At 45.5% G+C, this 23,745-nt stretch overlaps 2 protein-coding genes across 2 annotated transcripts in view; both read left to right on the forward strand.

The window, feature by feature from the left end:
- The window catches only part of HGSNAT (heparan-alpha-glucosaminide N-acetyltransferase), a 33,627-nt gene that overhangs the window by 944 nt on the left and 8,938 nt on the right, over window positions 1-23,745 (forward strand). Inside the window, exons 2-10 of the mRNA XM_043893344.1 lie at window positions 7,081-7,196; window positions 11,809-11,945; window positions 12,166-12,287; window positions 14,757-14,826; window positions 18,474-18,543; window positions 19,204-19,301; window positions 21,038-21,114; window positions 21,732-21,762; window positions 22,887-23,047. Of these exons, the coding sequence (XP_043749279.1) occupies window positions 7,081-7,196; window positions 11,809-11,945; window positions 12,166-12,287; window positions 14,757-14,826; window positions 18,474-18,543; window positions 19,204-19,301; window positions 21,038-21,114; window positions 21,732-21,762; window positions 22,887-23,047 (882 nt within the window). The remainder of the gene's footprint in view (window positions 1-7,080; window positions 7,197-11,808; window positions 11,946-12,165; window positions 12,288-14,756; window positions 14,827-18,473; window positions 18,544-19,203; window positions 19,302-21,037; window positions 21,115-21,731; window positions 21,763-22,886; window positions 23,048-23,745) is intronic.
- On the forward strand, window positions 2,072-2,684 carry LOC122687723 (60S ribosomal protein L17-like). Its single transcript, XM_043893363.1, has one exon. The coding sequence runs from the start codon at window positions 2,098-2,100 to the stop codon at window positions 2,650-2,652; it is 555 nt and encodes a 184-aa protein (XP_043749298.1). The 5' UTR covers window positions 2,072-2,097; the 3' UTR covers window positions 2,653-2,684.

Below are 23,745 nucleotides of genomic sequence, written 5' to 3' on the forward strand. Positions count from 1 at the left end.
CCCCTGCCAGCCCCTCTGTATCCGAACACATTGGGTTTGAGGCCGGCGGGTGTGGTTCAACCTGCCCCCGCCCCCACCCCCGTCCCCAGTCAAAGATGCTGCAGGGCGGAGACAGCATGGAATTTGAAGAAGGGACTTAGCGGATTCCGTTTGGTACACGGTCTCCCCGCCCCGCGTCAATCTCGTCCACTCCGCCTCTTTACGTTGTAACTGAGGAGCCGACCTCGCGGGTTACGTAATCTGCCCAGTCCCAACTTGTGAGGGGCAGACTCTGCACAGCGCTCTATTTGTCGTACTTCGGCATCCGTTGATAATGATCATCGTCGCAGGGAAACGGTGGTTTCTAAACGGCCCTCGCCGCAGCACCTTCCCAGAGCCCGGCTGCCGGGCTTCTAGTGCCACCTGGAGCCCAGGTTGGGGCGGGCAGATTCCTACCATAGGAATAAAGAACTCCACCTTTGTATGGATTGAGGACTCATTTGAAAAGGAAAAAAATAGTAGAATAAGTCTTTTAAAGTATGCTCAGCAAAGACACGCATGAGCAGGGAGGGAGAACCAGAAATTAAATATTTGGAAATGCAATAAAAGCCTGATATATGATCACTATTGAAAGGCGACTTTGTTTGCTTTACTTTCTCACCAAGACACTGTGGACAGGAAGAGGAGAAGGGAATTGTTCCTTCTGTGTCAAGCTCTGGGATCTCTAAGGTCAGCTTTATGGAAGTTGGCAGCTTTTTCTAGAAACTGAGCATCGGTTTCAATTTTGGTGTCATATTGGATGGCTTAGGAATTTTGTCCTTTGTGTGTGTGTGTGTGTTTGTGATTCAGATGCAGACTTATTTAAAAAGTTATTTTATTGAAATATAGTTGATTGGAACTTCCCTGGTGGTCCAGTGGCTAAGACTCCATGCTTCTAGTGCAGGGCGCCCAGGGTTCGATTCCTGGTCAGCAGACTAGACCCCGCGCGCCGTGACTAAGGGTTCATATGCTGCAGCTACAGATGCTGCCTGCTGCAACGAAGACTGAAGATCCTGCCTGCTGCAACTAAGACTTGGAGCAGCTAAATAAATACTAAAATATTTTTTTAAAAAAAAGAAAAAAATGAAGTATAGTCGATTTACAGTGTGCTTATTTCTGCTCTACAGCGAAGTGATTCAGTTATATGTATATATCATTTTCATATTCTTTTCCTTTCTGATTTATCACAGGATATTGAATATGATTCCCTGTATTGAGCAGTAGACCTTGTTGTTTTATCCATTCTGTATATAGTAGTCTGTATCTGCTAATCCCACAAACGCATTGCTTTTTTAAAAAATGTTTGAATAATGCAAAAAGGTACAAAGGTACCCCCTGGCCTTACACTCACAGTGTCTTCAGCTGTTGTCTTCAACCTTGGCTGCACATTAGCATTCCTTGCGAGCTGTTTTTGTTGGTGTTGTTTGGGGAGGATAGCAAGTGCTGGTGAGCTTATGGAGAAGAGGGAACCCTCCCGCAGTGTTGGTGGGAATGTAAATTGGTACAGCGTCGATGGAAAACAGTATGGAGCTTCCTCAAAAGATTAAAAATTGATCCAGCCTTTCTATTCCTGGGTGTATAACTGAAGAAAATGAAAACACTAATTCAAAAAGATACATGCACCCCAATGTTTATAGCAGAATTGTTTACAATAGCCAAGATATGGAAGCAACCTAAGTGTCCATCGGCAGATGAATGAGTGAAGAAGATGTGGTGTGTGTGTGTACACACACACACACACACACACACACACAATGGAATACTACTGAGTCATAAAAAAGAATGAAAATTTTGTCATTTGCAGCAACATGGATGGACCTAGAGGGTATTATGCTTAGTGAAATAAGTTAAAGGCAAATACTGTATAACTTATATGTGGAATCTAAAAATAAAATGATCAAATATAACAAAACAGAATAGACTCACAGATATGGAAAACAAACCAGTGGTTACCAGTGAGGATAGGGAAGGGGGAGGGGCAAAAGTAGAGATGGGGGTGGGCAATTAAGAGATCAAACTGCTAGGTCTAAAATAAGCTACAGGGCTTTTCCGGTAAGCGGCCTGAGCTGACCTTTAAAAATGGTGCACTATTCACTCGACCCAGAAAACCCCACAAAATCATGCAAATCAAGAGGTTCAAATCTTTGTGTTCACTTTAAGAACACTCGTGAGACTGCCCAGGCCATAAAGGGTATGCATATCCGAAGAGCCACCAAGTATCTGAAGGATGTCACTTTAAGGAAGCAATGTGTGCCATTCTGTCGTTACAATGGTGGAGTTGGTAGGTGTGCACAGGCCAAACAGTGGGGCTGGACGCAGGGTCGGTGGCCCAAAAAGAGTGCTGAATTTTTACTACACATGCTCAAAAATGCAGAGAGTAATGCTGAACTTAAGGGCTTAGATGTAGATTCTCTGGTCATTGAGCACATCCAAGTGAACAAAGCCCCCAAGATGCGGCGCAGGACTTACAGAGCTCACGGTCGGATCAACCCCTACATGAGCTCTCCCTGCCACATTGAGATGATCCTGACTGAAAAAGAACAGATTGTTCCTAAACCAGAAGAGGAGGTTGCACAGAAGAAAAAGATACCCCAGAAGAAACTGAAGAAACAAAAACTTATGGCCCGGGAATAAATGCCGCAGAAAATAAATGCAAATAAAAGTAAAAAAAAATAAATAAAATAAGCTACAGGGATAGATTGTATAGCACAAGGAATACAGCAAGTATAGTAAGTTTAAATGGAATATAGTCTATAAAAATTTTGAATCACTTTGTGATACAGCTGAAACTGATACATTGTAAGTAAGTAAATCAGCTATCCTTCGCTTTTAAAAATACAACAATTAAATCATACTGGTTGGGCAGAGATTCTGATTTAATTGGTCTTGATTGGGGCCAGGGCATTGAGGTTTTTTTTTTTTTTTTAAGCTTCTCAGGTAATTCTGATGTTCATTTAGCATTAACCCTCCATACAACCTTTTATAAAATAAGTAATTTTGATTATACTTAAGAGCTTTCAAAGTCTGAAATTCACATGGAAAAATTAAGCATGAAACAAGAACCTTCTTCCACCCACCACTGAAGACTCATAGAAATATGAATAAAAACAACAGTCATTACAACTCCAAAGGGATAATGCTATGTAGAACAATTACAAAGGAAAACGTCAACAGCTAGTGACTGCAGATTTGCAAATGGGAGCCCTCAAACCTGAACAAAGGAAATGAAGAAGAGAAATAGTTGAAAACATTACAACAAATAAGACAAAGGACTTAATATCACAGGGGCCTCGTGGTTAAACATTCCAACAGTTCACAGGAACGGAAAACAGTGATGGTCAACATTTGGAAACATGTTCAAACTTGCTAATTGTTAATTCAAAGCAGAATAATAAATTATATTTTCTATACCTCAGGTTAAAAAGCAAGGAAGAAAAACTAAAGTGGCCCAGCTGCTGGGGAACAGTTCTGCTAAGTCCCAGGAGACTGGGGGCACAGGTTGGGCGCCAGTCAGACTGGTGGGTCTCTCCAGGTCTCACCCACCTCATCCAGAAGGTGTGTAGTTACTTATGTCACCTGGGAGCTGATAAACACCACACCTGTCTTTACAAATTGTCACAGCTCAATTGAGGGAGGACTTTGGCTAAACGTATCAAAATCTGTTAGAAAGGCTATTTTTGGTTAAGAATTTCACTCCTGGAAGTTCATTCTGAAGGAGCTATGTCAAAAGACAATGTTGATTTTCAGATGTCTATAGTACCATTTTCGTGTAGGATATAGCATCATTTCTTTTTTTTTTTAAGATTTTTTTAATGTGGACCATTTTTGAAGTCTTTATTGAGTTTGTTACAATATTGCTTCTGTTTTGTGTCTTGGTTTTTTGGCCACAAGGCCTGTGGGATCTTAACCCTTCAACCAGGGATCAAACCCACACCCACTGCATCGGAAAGTGGAATCTTAACCACTGGACTGCCAGGGAAGTCGCCAGCATCATTTCTTATAATGGGAAGAAATGGGGAGTGGAATGAAATTGTAAATAAGGTTAAACAAAAAAGAAGAAACAGTTTTAAAATAAAAAAAAGTTTAACCACATCGTTGTCCCCTGCGTTGGTTGGATGTGGTCCAGACCGTTATACTTTGTCGAGCTCCTAACTTATTTTGAGGTTCTGTGCCCCACATTTGCATATGTTACCAGTTTTAGCCTCTCCAGCAGTCCTCTGAAGCACACACTGCTGTAACCCCTAATTATTGATCAGGATGCTGAGATGTGGTGGAGTTCAAATTCAAGTTGGCTCAACTTGGAGTCCACACGCGTAACCCACCATGTCGTACTCCTGGTCCCAAACACTGCTCCCACTGGCTGCTTTTGAGAGGGCCACCAAAGAACAGGCAAGGCTACTGGTAAAGCTTTTTTTAGCCTGGAGGAGAAAAAAGCTTCAGTAGGTTATAAAAGATACATACTGTGTATTTTGTCTTCACAGGAAGCTAAATAAGGGTAAATTTGAATAAACTAAAGAAAGAGAGATTGATGTTGGCTGTAGTGAAGAATTTTCCAAATTAACCAGATGAGATACTGCATAGTCCTGAATTAAGTGTTTGCATTACAAAAATAAGAGAGGTTAGATTATTAGCTTTCTAGTTGTGTTATCAAATAGTTTCCCTTAACCCTCCTACACAGTTGGTAGAAATGGAAATTGGTGCAGCCACTGGGGAGAACAGGATGCAGGTTCATTAAAAAACTAAAAATATGACCCAGCAACCCCACTCCTTTGCATATACCCAGAGAAAACCATAATTTGAAAAGATGCATGCACCCCAATGTTTATTGTAGCACTATTCACAATAGCCAAGACATGGAAGCAACCTAAATGTCCATCAGGAGAGGTCTAGATAAAGAAGATGTGGGATGTGGCACAAATATACAATGGAATATTACTCAGCCATGAATAAGAATGAAATAATGCCATTTGCAGCAACGTAGCTGCAACTAGATATTATCCTACTCAGTGAAGGAAGTCAGATAGAGAAAGATAAATATCATATGATACCACTATGTGATGTGAAGTTGCTCAGTCATGTCCAACTCTTGCGACCCCATGAATCACAGCACGCCAGGCCTCCCTGTCCATCACCAACTCCTGGAGTCCACCCAAACCCATGCCCATCGAGTCAGTGATGCCATGCAGCCGTCTCATCCTCTGTCATCCCCTTCTCCTCCTGCCCCCAATCCATTCCAGTATCAGGGTCTTTTCCAATGAGTCAACTCTTCGCATCAGGTGGCCAAAAATTAGAGTTTCAGTTTCAGCATCAGTCCTTCCAATGAACACCCAGGACTGATCTCCTTTAGGATGGACTGGTTGGATCTCCTTGCAGTCCAAGGGACTCTCAAGAGTCTTCTCCAACACCATAGTTCAAAAGTATCAATTTTTCGGCGCTCAGCTTTCCTCACAGTCCAATTCTCACATCCATACATGACCACTGGAAAAACCATAGCCTTGACCAGGTGGACCTTTGTTGGCAAAGTAATGTCTCTGCTTCTTAATATGCTAACCAGGTTGGTCATAACTTTCCTTCCAAGGAGCAATGGAATATTACTCAGCCATAAAGAAGAATGAAATAATGCTATTTGCAGCAACATAGATGCAACTAGATATTATCCTATTAAGTGAAGGAAGTCAGACAAAGATAAATATCATATGATATCACTATATGTGCAATCTAAAATAAAAGAATGATACAAATGCACTTATTTACAAAACAAACAGACAAACTTCAGAAACAAACTTGCACATTACCAAAGGGGAAAGGTTGGGGGGTATAAATTAGGAGTTTGGGATTAGCATTACAAACTATATATACATAGATATAATAGATGACAAAGTCCTGTATAGCACAGGCAACTCTACTCATTTGTCTGTAATAACCTATATGGGAAAAGAATCTGAAAAAGAATGGATATATGTATAATGAAATCATTTTTCTATATACCTGTTGTGCTATATACTAGCACAACATTGTAAATCAACTATATACAGCAATATAAATGTTTAATTACAAGTTTTTCTTTTTTAATATTTTCATTAATTTTTGGCTTTGCTGGGTCTTAGTTGCTGCATGCAGGATCTTTAGTTGTGACATATGAACTCTTAGTGGCAGCATGTGGAATCTTGTTCCCTAACCAGGGGTCAGACCCAGGCCCCCTGCACTGGGGGTGTGGAATCATAGCCACTGGACCACCAGGGAAATCCCATCCCTTTTTTCCTTTTGCCTGGAAACTAGAGGGTAATTTCTCCTTCATCTAACAGATACATGTGCCAATAACAGGTCACCTTGTTTTCCTAGCAAATGGGCAGAGTGAGGTGGAGAGTGTGCATCACCCTTATGGAACCCAAAGAGCATCTGGTGAAGTGATGAGCTCTAAGCCAGGGAGCTCTTCTGTCCTTCAGACTTACGCTGTCTCCTTCCCCACATCACATCTGCCATGGGAACCAGCTGATCCTGAACCCCAGACCAAAGTGACCTCAAGCAGAGCTCCTCAGACTGTGAAGGGTGTGCAGATCCCCAAGGGATCCTGACTGGGGTCCTGCAGGTCTCACGAGCTGCCCGTCCCGGCTCAGAGCTGAGTGACGTGGACCAGGAGCTGGGACGTGGAAATCACACATATGGAGTTCCAGTGATTTCACAGAAAAACTCTGGCTATGGGTAGTGATGTAATCCTTGTGAGCCCTAGTTTCTTCATCTGTAGGGTGGAGGAAATTCCCAGCTCTCGAGGTTGTCATAGTATCAAAGAGAAGGTGCGTGGAAGCTACCAAACCAGTGCCCCTCACACCTTAGCAGTTGTTGAATGTAAGGTGTGATTGGTGTTAATTGGACCCTCGTTTGTAGTAGAGGCACATGTGTGGGGGGACTGGGTGTGTGTGTGCGTCCATGTGGACGGGGCGCGAGGGACCAGAAACCCCAGCATTTCAGAAGCATTCCTGGGAAGCCGCTGTTCACTCCAGTGCGACTTTCTGACACATCTTTCAAGTGCCGTATTTTTCTTTCTTTTCTATTTCTTACCAGACTTAGACAAAAAAAAACCCGTGGAGCTGAAGATGGACCAGGCTTTGCTGCTCATCCATAATGAACTGCCCAGGACCAACTTGACCGTCTACTGGAATTTCGATCGCTGTTACCATGTAGGTGCTACGTGCGTGCTCACAGTTGTGTTTCTTCTGAGGCTAGTCTGATGTGACCTTTGTGCTGTCATGAAGCCAACAAACACGTTTGTTTTATAATTTTTTATAATGTTTTATAATTTTCATTTCTTTACTTATGCTGGTGCTGGGTTTCCATCGCTTTGCACAGGCTTTCTCTGGTTGCGGTGCCCAGTCTCGTTGCAGTGACTTCTCTTGTTTCAGAGCACAGGCTCTCCATCTGTGGGCTCAGTAGTTGCAGCTCCCAGGCTCTCGAGCACGGGATCGGTAGTTGTGGTGCATGGGCTTAATTGCTCCATGACACGTGGGATCTTTCCAGACCAGAGATCGAACCCATGTCCCCTGCATTGGCAGGCGGATTCTTTGCCACTGAGCCACCGGAGAAGTCCCCACATGTTAGCCTTACTGGTGAGGAAGGCTAGATAAAGGCTCAGAGGAATGCCATCATGGAGAACGCCTGGCAGTGGGCCACATCTGTTCATCTTCTTTTTTCCTTGCCCATCTTTTTCAGACCAGTGAGATGAGCAAATTGATAGACCTGTTTTTTGGGTTTTAGTTGTAATGTGGCAAGCGCTCTCTCACGCCACAGTAAGAGCATAAGCCAGGCCTGGGCCACTTGCCCATTTCTGCCACCTCTGAGAGCCTATGCCCTTAGAAGCACTCTCCAGGGGCCTAGTGTGTGACGGGTTTTCAAGTTGTAGAGGAAAGAAGCGCCAGGACTGGAGTCTCAGCAGGGTGTGCAGAGTTCGCTTTGCAGTTGGTTCAGTTTGACCCCTTATGAAGCCTGAACTAATAGTGTTTTATTTGACTTCTCTGCCTACTGCATAACCCTCTTGCTGGACTAGAGAAGGAAGGGATGAGACTCGGGGCTTCTCCACGGAGGGGTGCTGAGGGAGGCCCACGCTGAGGCCCTTCTGATGATAAGGGATTTTACATGAAGGTGTTAGTCCTGTGCTAAACCTTACTGCTTTTGCAGGACAAGGCTATTCTTCCTTGTAAAATGAAATAGTCTGCTTCCAAATTGAGAGCTCCAGTGTACCACTTTCAGAGGAGGCATTTTCATGGACAGAGATCTGTTTAGTGTTATTGTTTAGTTACTGAGTCGTGTCTGACTCTTTGCAGCCCTGTGGACTATAGCCTGCCAGGCTCCTCTGTCCATGAGATTTCCCAGGCAAAAATACTAGAGCGGGTTGCCCTTTCCTTCTCTTGCGAACATGTCCTTCATTGCGAGTGGATTCTTTACCTCTGACCCACCAGGGAATCCTCTGTTTAGTGTAAATAGCTTTTTTCAAAAAGGCAAATTTTTAAAAGTCCGCAGTATGGGCATCAGCTGGAAGATGATAGGGCAGTATGTGACACCTCCTGTAAGGTGACGTGAAACAGAACATCTGTGATAGTAAGAAGGTAGGTCAAGACCAAGAAAAGGTTTATCACACAAGAAGGTTTACGCATTTAACAAAACATCAGTCATGTCTTGTCAAAAGAGACTAAATAAACACAACAGGCAGAAATGATACTTTCTGGAATTTCATATCTCTACACAACAAAAATATAATGGAAGACAGAATACAAAGGTAAATATTTCATGGAAAATCTTTGACCTGGCCAAAGCAATTCTTATGAAAATTTGTGTCTAAATGTTTCAAACAATAAAGATGATGTTAATACAGTTAATACAAGTCGCAGCTTCTGTTTAATGAGGGCCTGCTCTGTGTTATGCATGTTACAGCTCATATAATCCTCACGGCAATCCAGGATTCTACAGGCGGTGATGCTGAGATTAAGGGCAGGAAAGGGACTTTCTCCTGGGTCCCCCAGCAGTCTCGTGGCAATGCTGGGGTTCACACCCCTTGTTCTGACTTCAGAGTCTCTCCGCTTTCCAAATTCTGCTTTATGTTTATCAGGAAGAAAAGCTAGTGAGTAAGGATCTCAGGGTTTTGGAAATCAGTGTCATCATCCAAAGAAGAAAAAAAGGAAGCAATAAAAACAGTAACTATGGAAACTGCAAAGTGAGATAAAAATGGGAATAAGAATGAGCCACGTGATTTTTTTTAAAAATAAAAGTCACACATACTCTGTAATGGTCTATATGGGAAAAGAGTCTTGTAATTAAAAAAAGAGGATATATATAACTGATTCACTTTGTATTACAGAAGAAACTAACACAACAGTGTAAATCAACTATACTCTAATAAAAATTTTTAAAAAATCACACAATTGATAAATTACTGATATATTTAAAGAGCAATGGAAATTAATAAAATTGGAATTTATATGTCAACAGAGATTAAAATAATTACGGTTCAATGAACAGTTAAAACTGATCAATTTAAAGTAAAAAAAATTCCTTTAAACACTGTAATATGAAGATTGATTCAAGAAGTTGAGGACATGTAATTTCCCTGGTGATCCAATGGTAAAGACTCCGTGCTTCCAATGCAGGGGGCCTGGGTTTAATCCCTGGTCTGGGACATTCCACATGCTGTGTGGTGTGGCCAAAAAAAAAAAAGAAATTGAGGACATAAATAGGTCAGCAACTGATTAAGAAATCTGGAAAGTTATAGTGAATTTCTGCACATAAAAATAGATAATTTTTTCCTTTATTTTCAAATAATAATTCTAAATCTATATAAACCCACCCCAAATATAACAACTATTGAAAAAATGATGGCTTGATAATCTGATTCATTCTGCAGGGTGTTAATCTTAAAACCTATCAAAGATATGAGAAGAAATGCAGGTCAGTGTTTCTAATTAATGTGGATATAAAAGTCTTAAACTTGTATCAGGTAGAATAAGTTGGCATACTGAGAGATTTATGATGACTTATATTTTCATCCTTGAGGGATCTATAAGAAGTCATATATATGGACAATGATCAAATATTAATGGGAAGATTATAGTCTAAATGGAGAGAGAGCCATCACACACTGATGTGATGATTAAACATAGGAAAAATGGCAGTACTTCCCAGATTAGTTTATACAGTCAACACAATTGCTGTTATTACATCAATGGATACTTCATAGAAGCTGCATAAAGAGAATTCCAAATTATATGAAAGAGTAAGTGGGCAGTTGAATCAGAGGATGGCCCAAGAGTGAGCGGATGGTCCAGAGACTTGCTCTACCCGATGAGGTGCCTCACAGAGCGCAGTGGTGAGTGTAGCCAAAAAGAAACAGGGACCAGTGGTCCAAACGAGGTGTAAGAAGTAGAATCTAACCTACGTAATAGTTTAACATATTATAGCGAAAACCATGGGAAAGGCATTTAGAATTATCAGATACCATCTTTCAAATACCCCAACTAGATTCAAATGAAAAAAAACCTACAAATTAAAAAAAAAATGCAGAATACATCTTTATGCTCATGAAGCAATAGAAGAGGTAACACACCAGAGTAGTGTGAATGTATAAAGCTTTATAAACAACAGAATATAGCAAGATGAAAGTACTAGAGTTGGGAAGCGTTTGAGAGAGTTAGAAGCTTAATGTTACAGTTTTTGAGGACAGATTTCTAAGATTATGTTCAAGGGAACTAGGTTGGTCTAATGTGGTTCACACCATAGGGAACATAAAAGAACCAAAGAAAATGGAATTATTTAATCTACTGATAGGGGCTTCCGTGGGGCTCAGTGGTAAAAGAATCTGCTTGACCATGCAGGAGATGTGGATTCAATCTCTGGGTTGAGAAGATCCCTTGGAGAAGGAAATGGCAACCCACTCCAGTACTCTTGCCTGGGAAATCCCGTGGACAGAGGAGCCTGGTGGGCTACAGTCCATGGGGTCGCAAAGAACCAGACACAGCTGAAGCAACTAAACAACAACAACAACACATCTACTGATAATTAGAAATGTAATCTTAATGCTGTGGTATTATAAACTCCTAGTGCCTGAACAAAAGGAAGAAGGATGCGAAGTCCTGCTCAGGCTCTGAGAAATAAATCTGTTATAGGTTTTTATTTTATGTGAATGTTGTTTGGCCACGTGTAACAAGAATCATTAAAATGATGATTTTTTTTTTTTAAAGCCAGTAATCTCATTTTTGGAAGTTTATCTCAGGAAAAGAATTTAAAAGAGTAAGAACATCATATGTAGATCTTTAAAAACAATATAATTTTTATAAATTATAAATATATTTATATTATCATATTTAAGTCATATCATTAAATTATGTCTTTCAAAACTATAATTTATATAAATTATATACAAAAGAATAAAGAAAAGCTTTGAAAGCAGCCTAAGTATTCCTAACTATAGTATGTGATGAAATATGACGTATCAATTAATATAACCGTTAAAAATATGCAAGTTGGGTAGAATCATATGTTTATTTGTTAAATTATAGGCAAAACCATAAAAGGCAATATTTAATGGATGCTCTATTTGTTAATGATGTGAAGAATTGACCTATTAATAAAGGTTTGTGTAATTCCATAGCAATACCTGCTTACATGGACAGACTTGACCTAAATTATTGAAATGTAAGAGTTCTTGACAAGCATGAAGGAGAAGTTTTCTCAGGCCCCTCTGTTGTATATCCAGCCACCGCAGACTGCCAGACCCCTAACCCCGACCTGTGCTTGCATCTCTAGTGCCTGCTCCAGGTTCTGGCCAGCGTCTCCCAGGGCAGGAAGGCCGGGGAGCCGGGCGTGGCAGCCGTGGCTGTGGGCACCCAGCACTGGTCCATCCTGCAGCTGAACGACAGCGCGGAGGGCAAGCACGTGTGCAGGTTCGTACCTGCTTTGCTGTGACCTACTGAAATCTGCACTTCTCTCTACTTGTTTTTTTCCTGTTTGGATTCTAGCTCCTCCTCCTTTCAGAATATCTTTCTGTGTCTTTCCTGGTCTCCACGCAGAAACGCCTCTCACTCTGTCTGAATGGCATTACCAGTATCCAACTCCTTATTTCCTAACCTAACAGTCTTTCTTCATTTTACCTAACCTCTGTAGGCTGGAGTACAAATTTGGAGAATTTGGAAACTATTCTCTCTTGGTAAAGCACGTCCGTGACGGAGTCAGTGAAATTGCCTGTGACCTGGTCGTCAACAAGGAGCCAATTGACAGTAACCTTCGTATGTACATGCTCTTGCTTGATTTTGAGAGTTTGCATTTTGAACCATTTCAGTTTTTGAGTATTGTTTGCAGCATATTGTGTAATTCAAATCCTGGATTACGGGTGGTTGTGTCTATCTCATTATGGCATATTTATAGTGTATTTATTGTGCCATTGGTATATACTAAGAAAATTATGTGATATATACAAATATTTTATATTTCCACATATTCTCATAGTTGTTATTGGTTTAATTTTGAAGCATAAATAAGCCAAAAAAACTTATCGCAGTGGAAAGAAACTAGAAATTGGCTAGCAGTCTGGCAGTTGACTGCCAAGTATCTTTCCTTGTTTTAGGATTTAGAATACAGTGTTTTCTGTATGTGCCTTTGACAGTTCAGACATCCTCTTGGGTTCTGGAGGAGTTGTTCAGTCTCTAATAATTCCTCTGGAGGAAACGAGTCATTCCGGGGCCCCAGTAGATAGTATCGGAAGTCCCTGGGGCTGTTCCAAACAGTAAGTACTGTTCACAGTGACGCTACTGAAGACTGGTTGGTTGTGTCAGAAGAACATCAGTAAGAGGCAATGTGAAAGGGCCGACATGGGAAGATTCAGTCATTAAAAGAATAATGAAGTAATTGATGGAAACACACTGAACATAACAAAAAGCAATAGGTTCACTATGAGGCTATAAAGCCCAAGGCCCCCGTCCCCAAACAAAAACAATATTTTGGTTGCCTTTGGGGGTTACAGGGACACCTGATGTTAACTGGTGCAATTAAAATAGTGGAAAAGCAGGATCATCTGTCATGCCTTTCCTGTTTTTGACTATGTTTTAAGATAACGAAGTAGTCCTAGGTGAAGAGGGTAAATTCTTTACAGAAGAATCCAGCTAATAATGTGGCAGAATATTTTGCAACACCCAATGAAGTCATTGATTTAGGCAAAAACCGTGAGTGGATGGAACCATCCGATGAAAGGGGGACTTCACATGGGAGGGGTCAGGCCTCCACCAGCTGAACATGGGCATCAGGCACACGGTGGGAAGCAGGAGGTGCTACTGATGGGACGTGTTGGTGAAGATGCCGCATCTGCGGAGCATCCCTGCTGGGAAGTGGGCCTTCTCGGCCAAGGCTGAACAGCTGACTTCCCATCTGCAGAACACTCGGAGGACCGAGGAACAAGATCAGTGACACCGGGTGGAAGCACCCTGGCAGATCTAGACCGAGAATGGGACGCCCTGATAGGAGACAGCCAGTCTCGTGTAAATCAAGTCCGTGACTGTGGACGAACGCACAGGACTTAAGAAACGTAACAACACGTGAAAGGTGTGAGCCCTGCCTCGGTCCTGAGTTGAACACATGGACTACAAAACGTGTCTCAAGACAACTGGAAAAATTTGCATATGGAGTCAGTGTTAGCCAGGGAGTTACTAATTTTGTATCACATTGTGCCTATACAGCAAAAGGTCCATTTTTAAGAAACTTTTCATTTTGAAATAGCTTTAGGCTTACGGAAACATTGCAAGGAAGCGTTCCCATATTCCCTTCGCCCGGCTTCCCCTAAGCCCCTGAACCGTACAATCACAGTGCCGTGATCCCTCGTATAGTTTCTGAAACCAGGCACTTAACGCGCACCCGGTGCTGTTAGCTGAGCGTCGGGCTTTCAGGTTTCTCCAGCTGCCTTTCTAGTGTCCTTTTCCTGTCCAGGCTCCCAGGGCACTTAGTGGTCAGGTCTCCCAGGCCTTCTCTAAGCCAGTCTCATCTCTTCTAATCAGGTTTTCTTGATCTTGCACCACCTTGACACTTTTGAAGAGGACTGGCCAGTTGTCTTTACTTGGGTTGTCTTGCTGCTTTCGTGTGACCAGGGACAGGCTGTGTGTCTTCAGCAGAGTCCTGTGGAAGTGACGCTGTGTCCTCTTGGGGGGTGGGGGGTCAGGTTAAGGGTTGCATGATGGTATAGATGTATATCCCGAAGATGTGGGAATAAAATAACTGATGTCAGGGGTTTGCCTAAAAGACTTCGGGCAAAAAAAAAAAAAAGAGGGAGAATGAAGATGAAACAAGAGTGACAATGTTTGAAATTCTAGAATCTAGGCTACAAGTGTATGTGGGTTTATTATACAATTCTATACAGTTTTGAGTATGTTTGATATTTCTCATGATGAAAATTAGCACTTTAGTCATGAATCGTATTCTCAATTGTTAGTGAGAAATTTCACATAAGGGATATAGGCCTTCCCTTCATGTTTCCGTTTTTATTTGTTTGCATTTTTTTCTTTTTTTCCACTTATTTTATTGAAGTACAGTTGATTTACAACATTGTGTTAATTTCTACTGTACAGCAAAAGTGACTCAGTTGTACACATATACATCCTTCTTCATATTCTGTTTGGGTTTTTCATTCACAGATTAACTGCACTGACATGACAGCCTTGACGCTTGTGACCACACTTTTGGTGATGACGTGTTTCCTTTTGTCTTTGCAGCTGTGGGTATTGCGTTCCTCGTCGGCATGGCGCTCATCATCGTGCTGTCCATCCTGAGGTTCTTGCTGAGGTCAGTTGGGGCAGGCACACTGGAAAGTAGAATATAGAAAAAAATGTGTTCAGAAAGGGTAGTTTGATCATTATTCCTGGATTAAATGAAAACTTCCTGTGTCCACCATGCCATCCTAGGCGTTAGGGATTCAGTGTTGAATAAGAGATGGCCTCTGACGTCAAGGAAATAATAACCTAGTTGGAATGGATCTTTACCTTCAATTCTCCCACGTGGCTGAAACGTAGAAGAAAATGCTTGAGCAATCACTGTTTCCTGGAGGACTCACATCATGCTTCGTGGCGTGTGGAAGTGGCCTGGGATGGTTTTGGGAGATGCTGACACCCTGACTCTCTTCTTCCTCTCGGCTCTGAGCCCTGAGGCCATGCCTCTGGCCCCAGCTCTTGCAGCCAGGACCTCCCACCTCGGGGCGGACTCTCCCTTGATTAGGGTCAGCCAGCTCAGAGAGGAAATTCCTTCCCCTCTGCTGGTATGCTGCCATTCTGGTGAGTGGATTTGTGACCTGGAGAAGAACAAGAAAGTGATCTAGACTCAGGCCCAGCATAGGATCTTTCCAAGGGAAGGTCTTTCCTCTTAGAAGGAATAGGATTGAATTTTTGCATGCTCAGCCAATGAGGGTCTCAGGAAACACCACACGATTCTCTTGGTGAGCCAGATCCAACTGGAAGAAAGAACTTCCTAGAAGGAGTGTGCTTCCCTGGTGGAGAACCCTGGCTGTGCAGGAGAGCTGCCTGCTGCTGACGGTTCGCCTCACTGCCTTTCAGGGACGCCGTGCCGTCCTCGCAGAGGAGGTGCATCCCTTTGAATGTTGATGAGACGCAAATAATGTTCCAGTTTCTGAGAGTGTTTTCATTTGGTGTGGCTCTTTTTTTTTGGCGAGCTGGGTCTCTGTTGCTGCTCATGGGCTTTCTCTAGTGGAGACAAACGGGGGCTAATCCCTAGTTGCGGCGCGCAAGCTTCTCACTGCGGTGGCTTCTCTTGTTGCCGAGCACCGGCAGGGTGTGCAGGCTCAGTAGTTGTGGCCCACGGGCTTAGCTGTCCCACGGCATGTGGGATCTTCCTGGACCAGGGGCCAAACCTGTGTACCCTGCAGTGGCAGGTGGATTCTTAACCACTGGACCACCAAGAAGTCCTCATTTACTGCGTTTCATGTGAATGTTATCTGTTGCATCATGTTTAAAGTGGTAGGTGGCTGACACCAGGCTCCCGCAAAGAGAAGAGCGTCCCCCTGCCCTGTAGTGGAACTGAAACTCCTTTCGCACATGATTCTGCCTTCACAGCCTGCGGGCAGATGCTCCTGCGGGCAAAGCAGAAGTTCCTTGTATCTCTCCCATCAGCTTCCAGCTGCCCCTGGAAGCCCCAGGAAGTTCAGATGTGTGTGAACTAGAAAAGAATCTGAAAAAGTAGTCAGAGAAGAGTGCGTTGTGTCTCTCCTCTTCACCTGGGGGAACAGCACATATGAGAAAATAAGTGCTTCTTCTTTTTCAGCCTCAGTTTTTAAACATCTTTGTTGTTGTTGTTCAGTGCCCAGTCGCGTCCAGCTCTTTGCAACCCGTGGACTGCAGCATGCCAGGCTTCCCTGTCCTTCACCATCTCCCGGAGTTTGCTCGAAATCATGGGCATTGAGTCGGTGATGCCATCCAACCATCTCATCCTCTGCCTCCCCCTTCTCCTCCTGCCTTCAGTCTTTCCTAGCATCACGGTCTTTTCCAATGAGTTGGCTGTTTGCATCAGGTGACCAAAGTATCAGAGCTTCAGCTTCAGCATCAGTTCTTCCAATGAATATTCAGGGCTGATTTCCTTTAGGATTGACTGGGTTGATCTCCTTGCTGTCCAAGGGACTCTCAAGAGTTCTTCTCTAGCATCTTAACTTCTCCTTTTTACCCTCAGTTACTGGTTCTGTTTTAAGGTTTTCATGTGACAGTGATGTTACTAGCGCTGAACACACAACAAGTGGGAGCTGACTTGTAGGGAAAAAGAAGACGTTTTAAATGTATGCATTGGATATATGGGTCATATTTGGATACTGTTTTGAGCAATTAAATTGCAAAAAAGTTAGGAAAATTGAACTGGCTGGGTGTTTTTGGGAAGGGTGGATGGGGTGGGCCACACTGCTTGGCTTGCAGAATCTTGATCTTAGTTCACCCACCAAAGATCAAACCCACGCCCCCTTCAGTGAAAGTGCAGAGTCCTCAATCACTGGACCGCCTGTGTCCTACTTTAGATTCCATGTATCAGTGATAACTGTTCTGGGCTTTCTCTTTCTGAGCTCACTTAGTATGATCATCTCTAGGTCCATTCATGTGGCTGCAAATGGCGTTATTTCATTCTTTTTTTTTTTCATGGCTGAGTAGTATCTGTTGTGTATATGTACCACAGTGAATTTATCCATTCCTCCATTGTTTGTTTCTTTGTTACTGAATTGTAAGAACTGTTTGTATGTTTTGGAAGTCAAGGTCTTCAGTCACGTAGTTTGCAAATCTGTTCTCCCAGGGCGTCGTTTTTCTGTCACTTTGCTTGTGGTTTGCTTTGCTGCACAAAAGCTTTAAGTGTAATTGTTTTTGCTCTCATTTCTGTTGCCTTGAAAGAGTAACCTAAGAAAACATGGGTACAATTAATGTCAAAGAATGTTTTCTGTATATTTTCTTCCAGCAGTTCTATGGTGTCGTGTCTTATATTTAAGTCTTTAAACCATTTTGACTTTATTTTTGTGTATGGCACGAGGGTGCCTCTAGCTTCATTAATTTACATTCAGGGTGGACAAATAATAAAATCAGAATCGCGAGAAAGTCACCCATTCACCTTGACACTCTTGTTTGTGCTGGTTTTGTTTATTGGTATCTTTGAAATTGAAATTACTGAAGTATAATTGATTCGCAGTGTGTTAACCTTCGCTGTAGCAGAGTGACTCAGTCACACGTGTGTGTATATACACATATACACACACGTTCTTCATCACGTTCTTTTCCACTGTGGTCCATCACAGGAGGTTGAGTGTAGTTCCCCGTGCCGTACAGTGGGTCCTCGTTGTTTCTCCGTCCTGTATACTGTACACCAGTTTGCATCTGCTAAGCCCGCACGCCCGCTGCACCCCTCCCCGGCCCCCCATCCTCCTTGGCCACCGCCAGCCTCTCCTCTGTCTGCGCGTCCGTTTCTGATTCAGAGATCGGCCCCGCGTGGAAGCGGTGCTGGGCGCCGTTCGTCTTTCTCTGTCCGGCTCCTTCACTTGCTGTGATCCCCCCCGGGTGCCTCCTGCTCCTGCCCCGCTGCTGCCGTGGCCGCGGAGCCTCAGCCTCCCACGGCCGCAGACGCCGGGGTCCGTCATCGCTGCCTCGGGCACCCGCTGCTGCTCTAGCTTTGACCAGAACTCCAGCCGCGGGGACTAACAATGTCACTTGCCCTCACGACGTTCTTGAGGGAAGGCTCCGTCCTTACCCCTGCTTCCTCTCTGATGCACTCATGCCGTCAGCATCCTGCACTTGAAAGTACTGCTGCTGGAAACCTTGATTTCTACTTCCGTTTCGTTGAAAACGGAAAATGTGTGATTCTTTGACTTTATAGAATGTGAGCTTTCACTTTCTTTCAGCATAATATTCTGAAATTCTGCCCAAGAAAATAAATTAACCAGGCCTTTTATTTGTTGACAGTTTGGAAGACTTTCAGAATTGGATTTCTAAAGCAATCAATTCTCGGGAAACCGATCGCCTCATCAATTCTGTGAGTGGTTAGAACGCGTCGTGTGCGCTCTGGGTGACCGCCCCGATTGGGAGCTTACCGTCCCTCACTCAGTCACCTCGGCCGCCTTAGGTTGTGCGCGCCCAGGTCGAGTGTCCTGCCTCCTCCATCACCGGAAGGCCCCTCCCGCCCCCGGGAAGGGCGCCCCCTCCTCTGTCTTGTGGGGCTGGAGCTCCGGCTCTGTGGTGACGCTCGGAGTGGACGGTCTGTCCGCTCCGCAGGCAGCACTGCCGAATCGACCCCGTCAAGTAGAGTGTCAAGATTAAAACAAAATGAGAGACATGAGTATTAAATCCGTACACGTGGTGGCCTGCCGTGGTGATTAAACGTCCTGTCTCGTGTTAATCAGTCCCTTATGGACACATCCGAGTCCACTCGCGGACATACCTGCGGGTGTTCTTGTCCCAGACATCCTTTGTGATTGTTTATCAGCCCGGCCACTGCAACCTCAGCAGAGGTGCAAAACCCAAGTCAAGTGAAACCCTAATCTCTAGGTGCGTCTTTACAAAAGCAAATGCAAGTGTCATCTAGCCACAGTGATCCTCAGCTTTCACTCTGCTGATTTCTGCCCTAAAAGCAGAAAAGTCTGGTTTACTCTTTCGCCTCATGAACTGTTTGCATTTTTCTCCCCTTTTCCGGAAGGAGCTGGGGTCCCCGAGCAGGGCGAGTGACCCCCAACCAGAGGCCTGGCGTCGGTTGGCGACCCCGATGCGCCTCCGCTGCGTGGACACGTTCCGAGGGTACGTGGGCTCCTGGTGACACATGGCCTCTGGTGGCACGTTCACACACACACACACACTTGCTGCAGGAGGTATTTCAGGCACCCTTTGCTCTCGAGGCTGGAGAAGGTCTCCTGCTGTAAAGCTAAATCGGCAGCCTCTCCTGGCTCGAGACTACCGTGCGAGCCAAGCGGACAGGTCACTCGGAGCAGCTGGCTGGGGGAGAGGCCGAGACCCGCCTCCTGGGGGCCCGGGAGCTGTTGGGGGGGTCACTTCCGTCTGCGAGGAGCTCCCCTGGGCACCCTGGTCCGCTCAGCAGCTGCACAGATGGGCCAGTGCCCCAGCCTGGAAACGGAATGCGGGACAGCCCCGTCCTCCTCCTCCACTCACAGACCAGCTCAAATGTCAGGCCCTTTTGATGGCAAATCCAGAGTCACACGGTCCAGAATGGCGGCCAGGACCGGACGCTGACAATAAGGCCTGAGACCATGTGGCCGAGAAGAAACCTCTAGGTGTCAGGTCTGGTCTTCTGTTGCTTCTCACTGAGGCCTTTCAGAACCCTTTCAGGGTCCCCCGACCCCGCCTCCCCAGGGCTCCGCGTGCCCCTCTCTGTGTGTCTGAAGCCTGGCCGTTGCAACACGAGCCCTCCCGTGCACCAGGCCCGGTTCCAGCTTGTCTTCATCTTTTCATCTCTCAGCAGTCCTGTGAAGTATATGCTTCCTAAAACATCCCTGTTTCTCATGGAGCAGTTGAGCCTCAGAGCTGAGTCAGCTGCCCGAGGTCACGCAGGGACCACGTGGGATGTGCATGCAGTCGGCTGGGCGCCAGTGTGCTGTGCTTAAAGCTCAGTCATGTCTGACTCTTTGTGACCCCATGGACTGTAGCTCCCGCTAGGCTCCTCTGTCCATGGGATTCTTCAGGCAAGAATACTGGAGTGGATTGCCATTCCCTCCTGCAGGGATTGAACCCAGGTGTCCCACCTTGCAGGCAGATTCTTTACCATCTGAGCCCCAAGGGAAGCCCAAGAATACTGCAGTGGGCAGCCTATCCCTTCCCCAGGGGAATCTCCCCGACCCAGGAATCAAACCAGGGTCTCCTGCATTGCAGGCAGATGCTTTACCAGCTGAGCTACCAGCTGACTTCTGGGCTCCACTGTTCCCACAAATCACCCTGCTGACACACTCGTGTCTTTATTCCCCACATTCAGGGGAACTGGCATCAGACAGCAGCACAGGCAGAATCTGTCTGACTCTATTCCTCTCTCTTCTGGAGATGTTCCCGGGTGTTCAGGGATGACACTGATTCAGTGCTGAGATGTTTCAAGCACAGGTTCGGTGTGGTGATGGACGTAACTCTCTGTCATGGTCCCCAGGTCGGGGTGTCCCTCCTTCTCACAGAACTGATGGAGGCTCACCCGAGGTCCAGTGGATCCAAGAAAGAGGGAGCCAGGTCTTGACCTGAAAGACTGTCCCCCCACTACATTTCCTTCACCTGAAACACTTAAGTAATTACCACGGAACAGAGTGATCAGGAATGTTTTGCTCCATTTTCAAATTCCAGGGTGTAGTGGCACTTTTTCTTCAGACATCACGTCAGAAATGGCAGAGAGGACTTTTGTGCGGGGTCCTCCCTGCGGTGATGAGAAGCGGGAGTCTCTCGCTCTTGAAGGGTCTGCTTGCATCAGGGCGGCACTGTCTGCAACCAGGCGTCCCGGGCGCACAGCCGGGCCCTGAGCGCGCGTGTCTGTTACTTTGCAGGATGGCGCTCACCATCATGGTCTTCGTGAACTACGGAGGCGGGAAATACTGGTACTTCAAGCACTCGAGCTGGAATGGTGAGCCCTGCCCAGAGGTCGCCTGGCTGACTCGGGCCCCTCCAGAGCCGTGGGTGGAGGCTCCAGCGATGCGTCCCCTCGGATGGCACCTTAGACCTTTGCCTCAGCCTTCAGTTCCCGCCTCCCTTTTGTGTACCCTGGCTCCGCAGTGCTTCCCTGTCACCCCAGAGGTCTGTGGAGGTCGGTGCGGCCGGCCCGCGGGCTCTGCAGAGGGTTGTGAGGACCTGGGTGTTCCAGGCGCGCCTTGTGCCACAGCCTCACGGGTGCTCCGCACTGAGACGCCTGGTCCTCCTGGGGATGCCGTGGATCCGGGGGCTCTGAGTGATGCTGAATCGTGGCTGTGAATCTGCCTGGGGCCGTGGGTTTAGGATGAGTTCTGAGTAGCACTCCCTAAGATCGAAGACCGCCGGCATGCTTCTGTCCAGGCTTCCCGTGCTGGGGCAGCTCTCAGGAAGCGCCCCCTGCCAGCCCCAGCCCAGAGTCAGGGCAGCTCGGCGCAGCTGCGTGGGGTTTCCCTGAGGACGCGCCCGGGCAGTGAGAGATGGACGCCGTCCCGGGTCGGGGAGCGCCGACGCTCCGGGTCCCTTCCTCACTGTCCCGCTTGTGTCCTTCTGCAGGGCTGACGGTGGCTGACCTTGTGTTCCCATGGTGAGTTGTAGACCCACCACCCGCTCTTCATGGCCCATCTGCCAGCTTTGGTTTTCCGCTGATGCTGGACCTTCCTGACCCTGCCCTGAGTTCCGGCGGCGGGCCTGTGCTGCCCCGGGTCTCTGTGTGATGAGCTCCTCCCGAAAGCTGGGTTCCTGAACAACTCGGACACCTGGCGTAGCGCTTGTCTAAGACACGTGCGCATAAAAGATGGGTGACTTCGGAGGGAGCGTTTTGTTAGTGTGCGTGTGATGTGGGAGATCCTGGAATCTTGTGGAAAGTCATAAATTCTGAATATTCCACTAATCCTGAAAATACGTGTGAAAATTTTATTTCCTAAAATTTTATTTCCTATACGCAGTATATCCGTAGCAGGGAATTCTGATAAATTCTGATAATGTGTATAACAGTTAATGATAGTAGTGAGCTAAACTCTAAAATAAGAGTGGAGTGAGCCTGGCTGTCTCTGGCTGTCCCCTTGGTTGAAGGACCCTGACTTTCCACACAGCGCAGGTTTTGCCGACACTGTGAACAACTTCCCTCCGTCATTTGGAGGTGTTTGTAGAACTGGCCGCGGGTTCCTGTCTTTGGTGCCTGGTGTTTCATTGCTGATATGAACTTAGGTTTATCTGGGCTGGTGAAGATTCCTTTATGTTAATTTTTTTTAATTGAAGTGTAGTTGATGTTCAACATTGTATAAGTCTGTGCCATATATGTGTATATTATATGTATATATATGTGTGTATAGTACATGTATATATATATATATACACTCACATATATTCTATTGGGATTCACAATTTAAAAATATAGTTATGATAAAATACTGGTCACATTCCTTATGTTGCACAGAATATCCTTGTAGCTTATTTTATACATAATAGTTTGTTTTTGGTGACTGAATGGGGGGATTGTCCATTGTTCCACAGGGTTTCCTCCTAAGACAGGATGAGAAGGGGCACAAACCTTTCAGACCGACACTGGAATTCTTCCTCCACCTCTAAGCCGATGTGGTTTCAAGAAATCATGTGTTGCTTCTCTTACATCTTAGGTTATAAAATACTGATGATGTAGAGACAGAAAAGTTGGAAGTGGCCACCATGTAAGAGCTGTTGTTTTTTCAGGTTTGTGTTTATTATGGGAGCTTCGATTTTTCTGTCAATGACTTCCATTCTGCAGCGGGGATGTTCAAAATTCAGACTACTGGGGAAGATCGCGTGGAGGAGTTTCCTGCTAATCTGTATAGGAATTTTCGTTGTGAACCCCAATTATTGCCTTGGTCCATGTAAGTATTTTTCCCCTGTTAAAATATATTCAGGTTGAAATAGGGAAAAGATGTGTTATAGTTTGAAAGAAACGCAGTTCCTCCACCTTAAGTTTTGCCTGCAAAAAAGAACAGTTACTCGAAAAGTACATCTAATGCTTGCATGACTTTGGGCATTGTTATTTGTTTATTTATTTGGCTGCACCACACGGCATGCAGGGTCTTTGTTCCTCAACCGGGGATGGAACCCGCGCCCCCCCTGCAGTGGAAGCGCAGAGTCTTACTTAACCACTGGACAGCCAGGGAAGTCCCTATTATTATTATCTTGGAATTTGAGGCCTGAGAGGTGCCTCCAAGTCCAGGCAAACCCTTCTGCACAAAGGAGGACCCTGGGGCGGGGAGAGCGAGGTGCGGTGTCAGAGTAGGGAGGGGCACGGCGGGGCCAGACCAGCCGCTGGTTCCCGTTGCCGCCTCCTGCCGCTTCGGCCTCACCCGCTCTCACGGCGAGGCTGCCCTTCCAGGCCCCCCTGCGTGTGGACTCCCCTGCCGTTGTCGGAGAGGCGTGTGGGGCAGGACGGCGGGGGAAAGGGTGTGAGCCCGTGCTGGGGCAGCGACGGAGCCGGGCAGGCAGAGACGGCGGTCCGCAGAGGGCGCCCTCTCACTAGCCGAAGGAGACACGCTCACCCAGCAGCCGTCGGGCGAAACCCTCAGGCCTGAGA

Source organism: Cervus elaphus, chromosome 32, assembly GCF_910594005.1.
Source record: "Cervus elaphus chromosome 32, mCerEla1.1, whole genome shotgun sequence".
Taxonomy (NCBI): domain Eukaryota; kingdom Metazoa; phylum Chordata; class Mammalia; order Artiodactyla; family Cervidae; genus Cervus; species Cervus elaphus.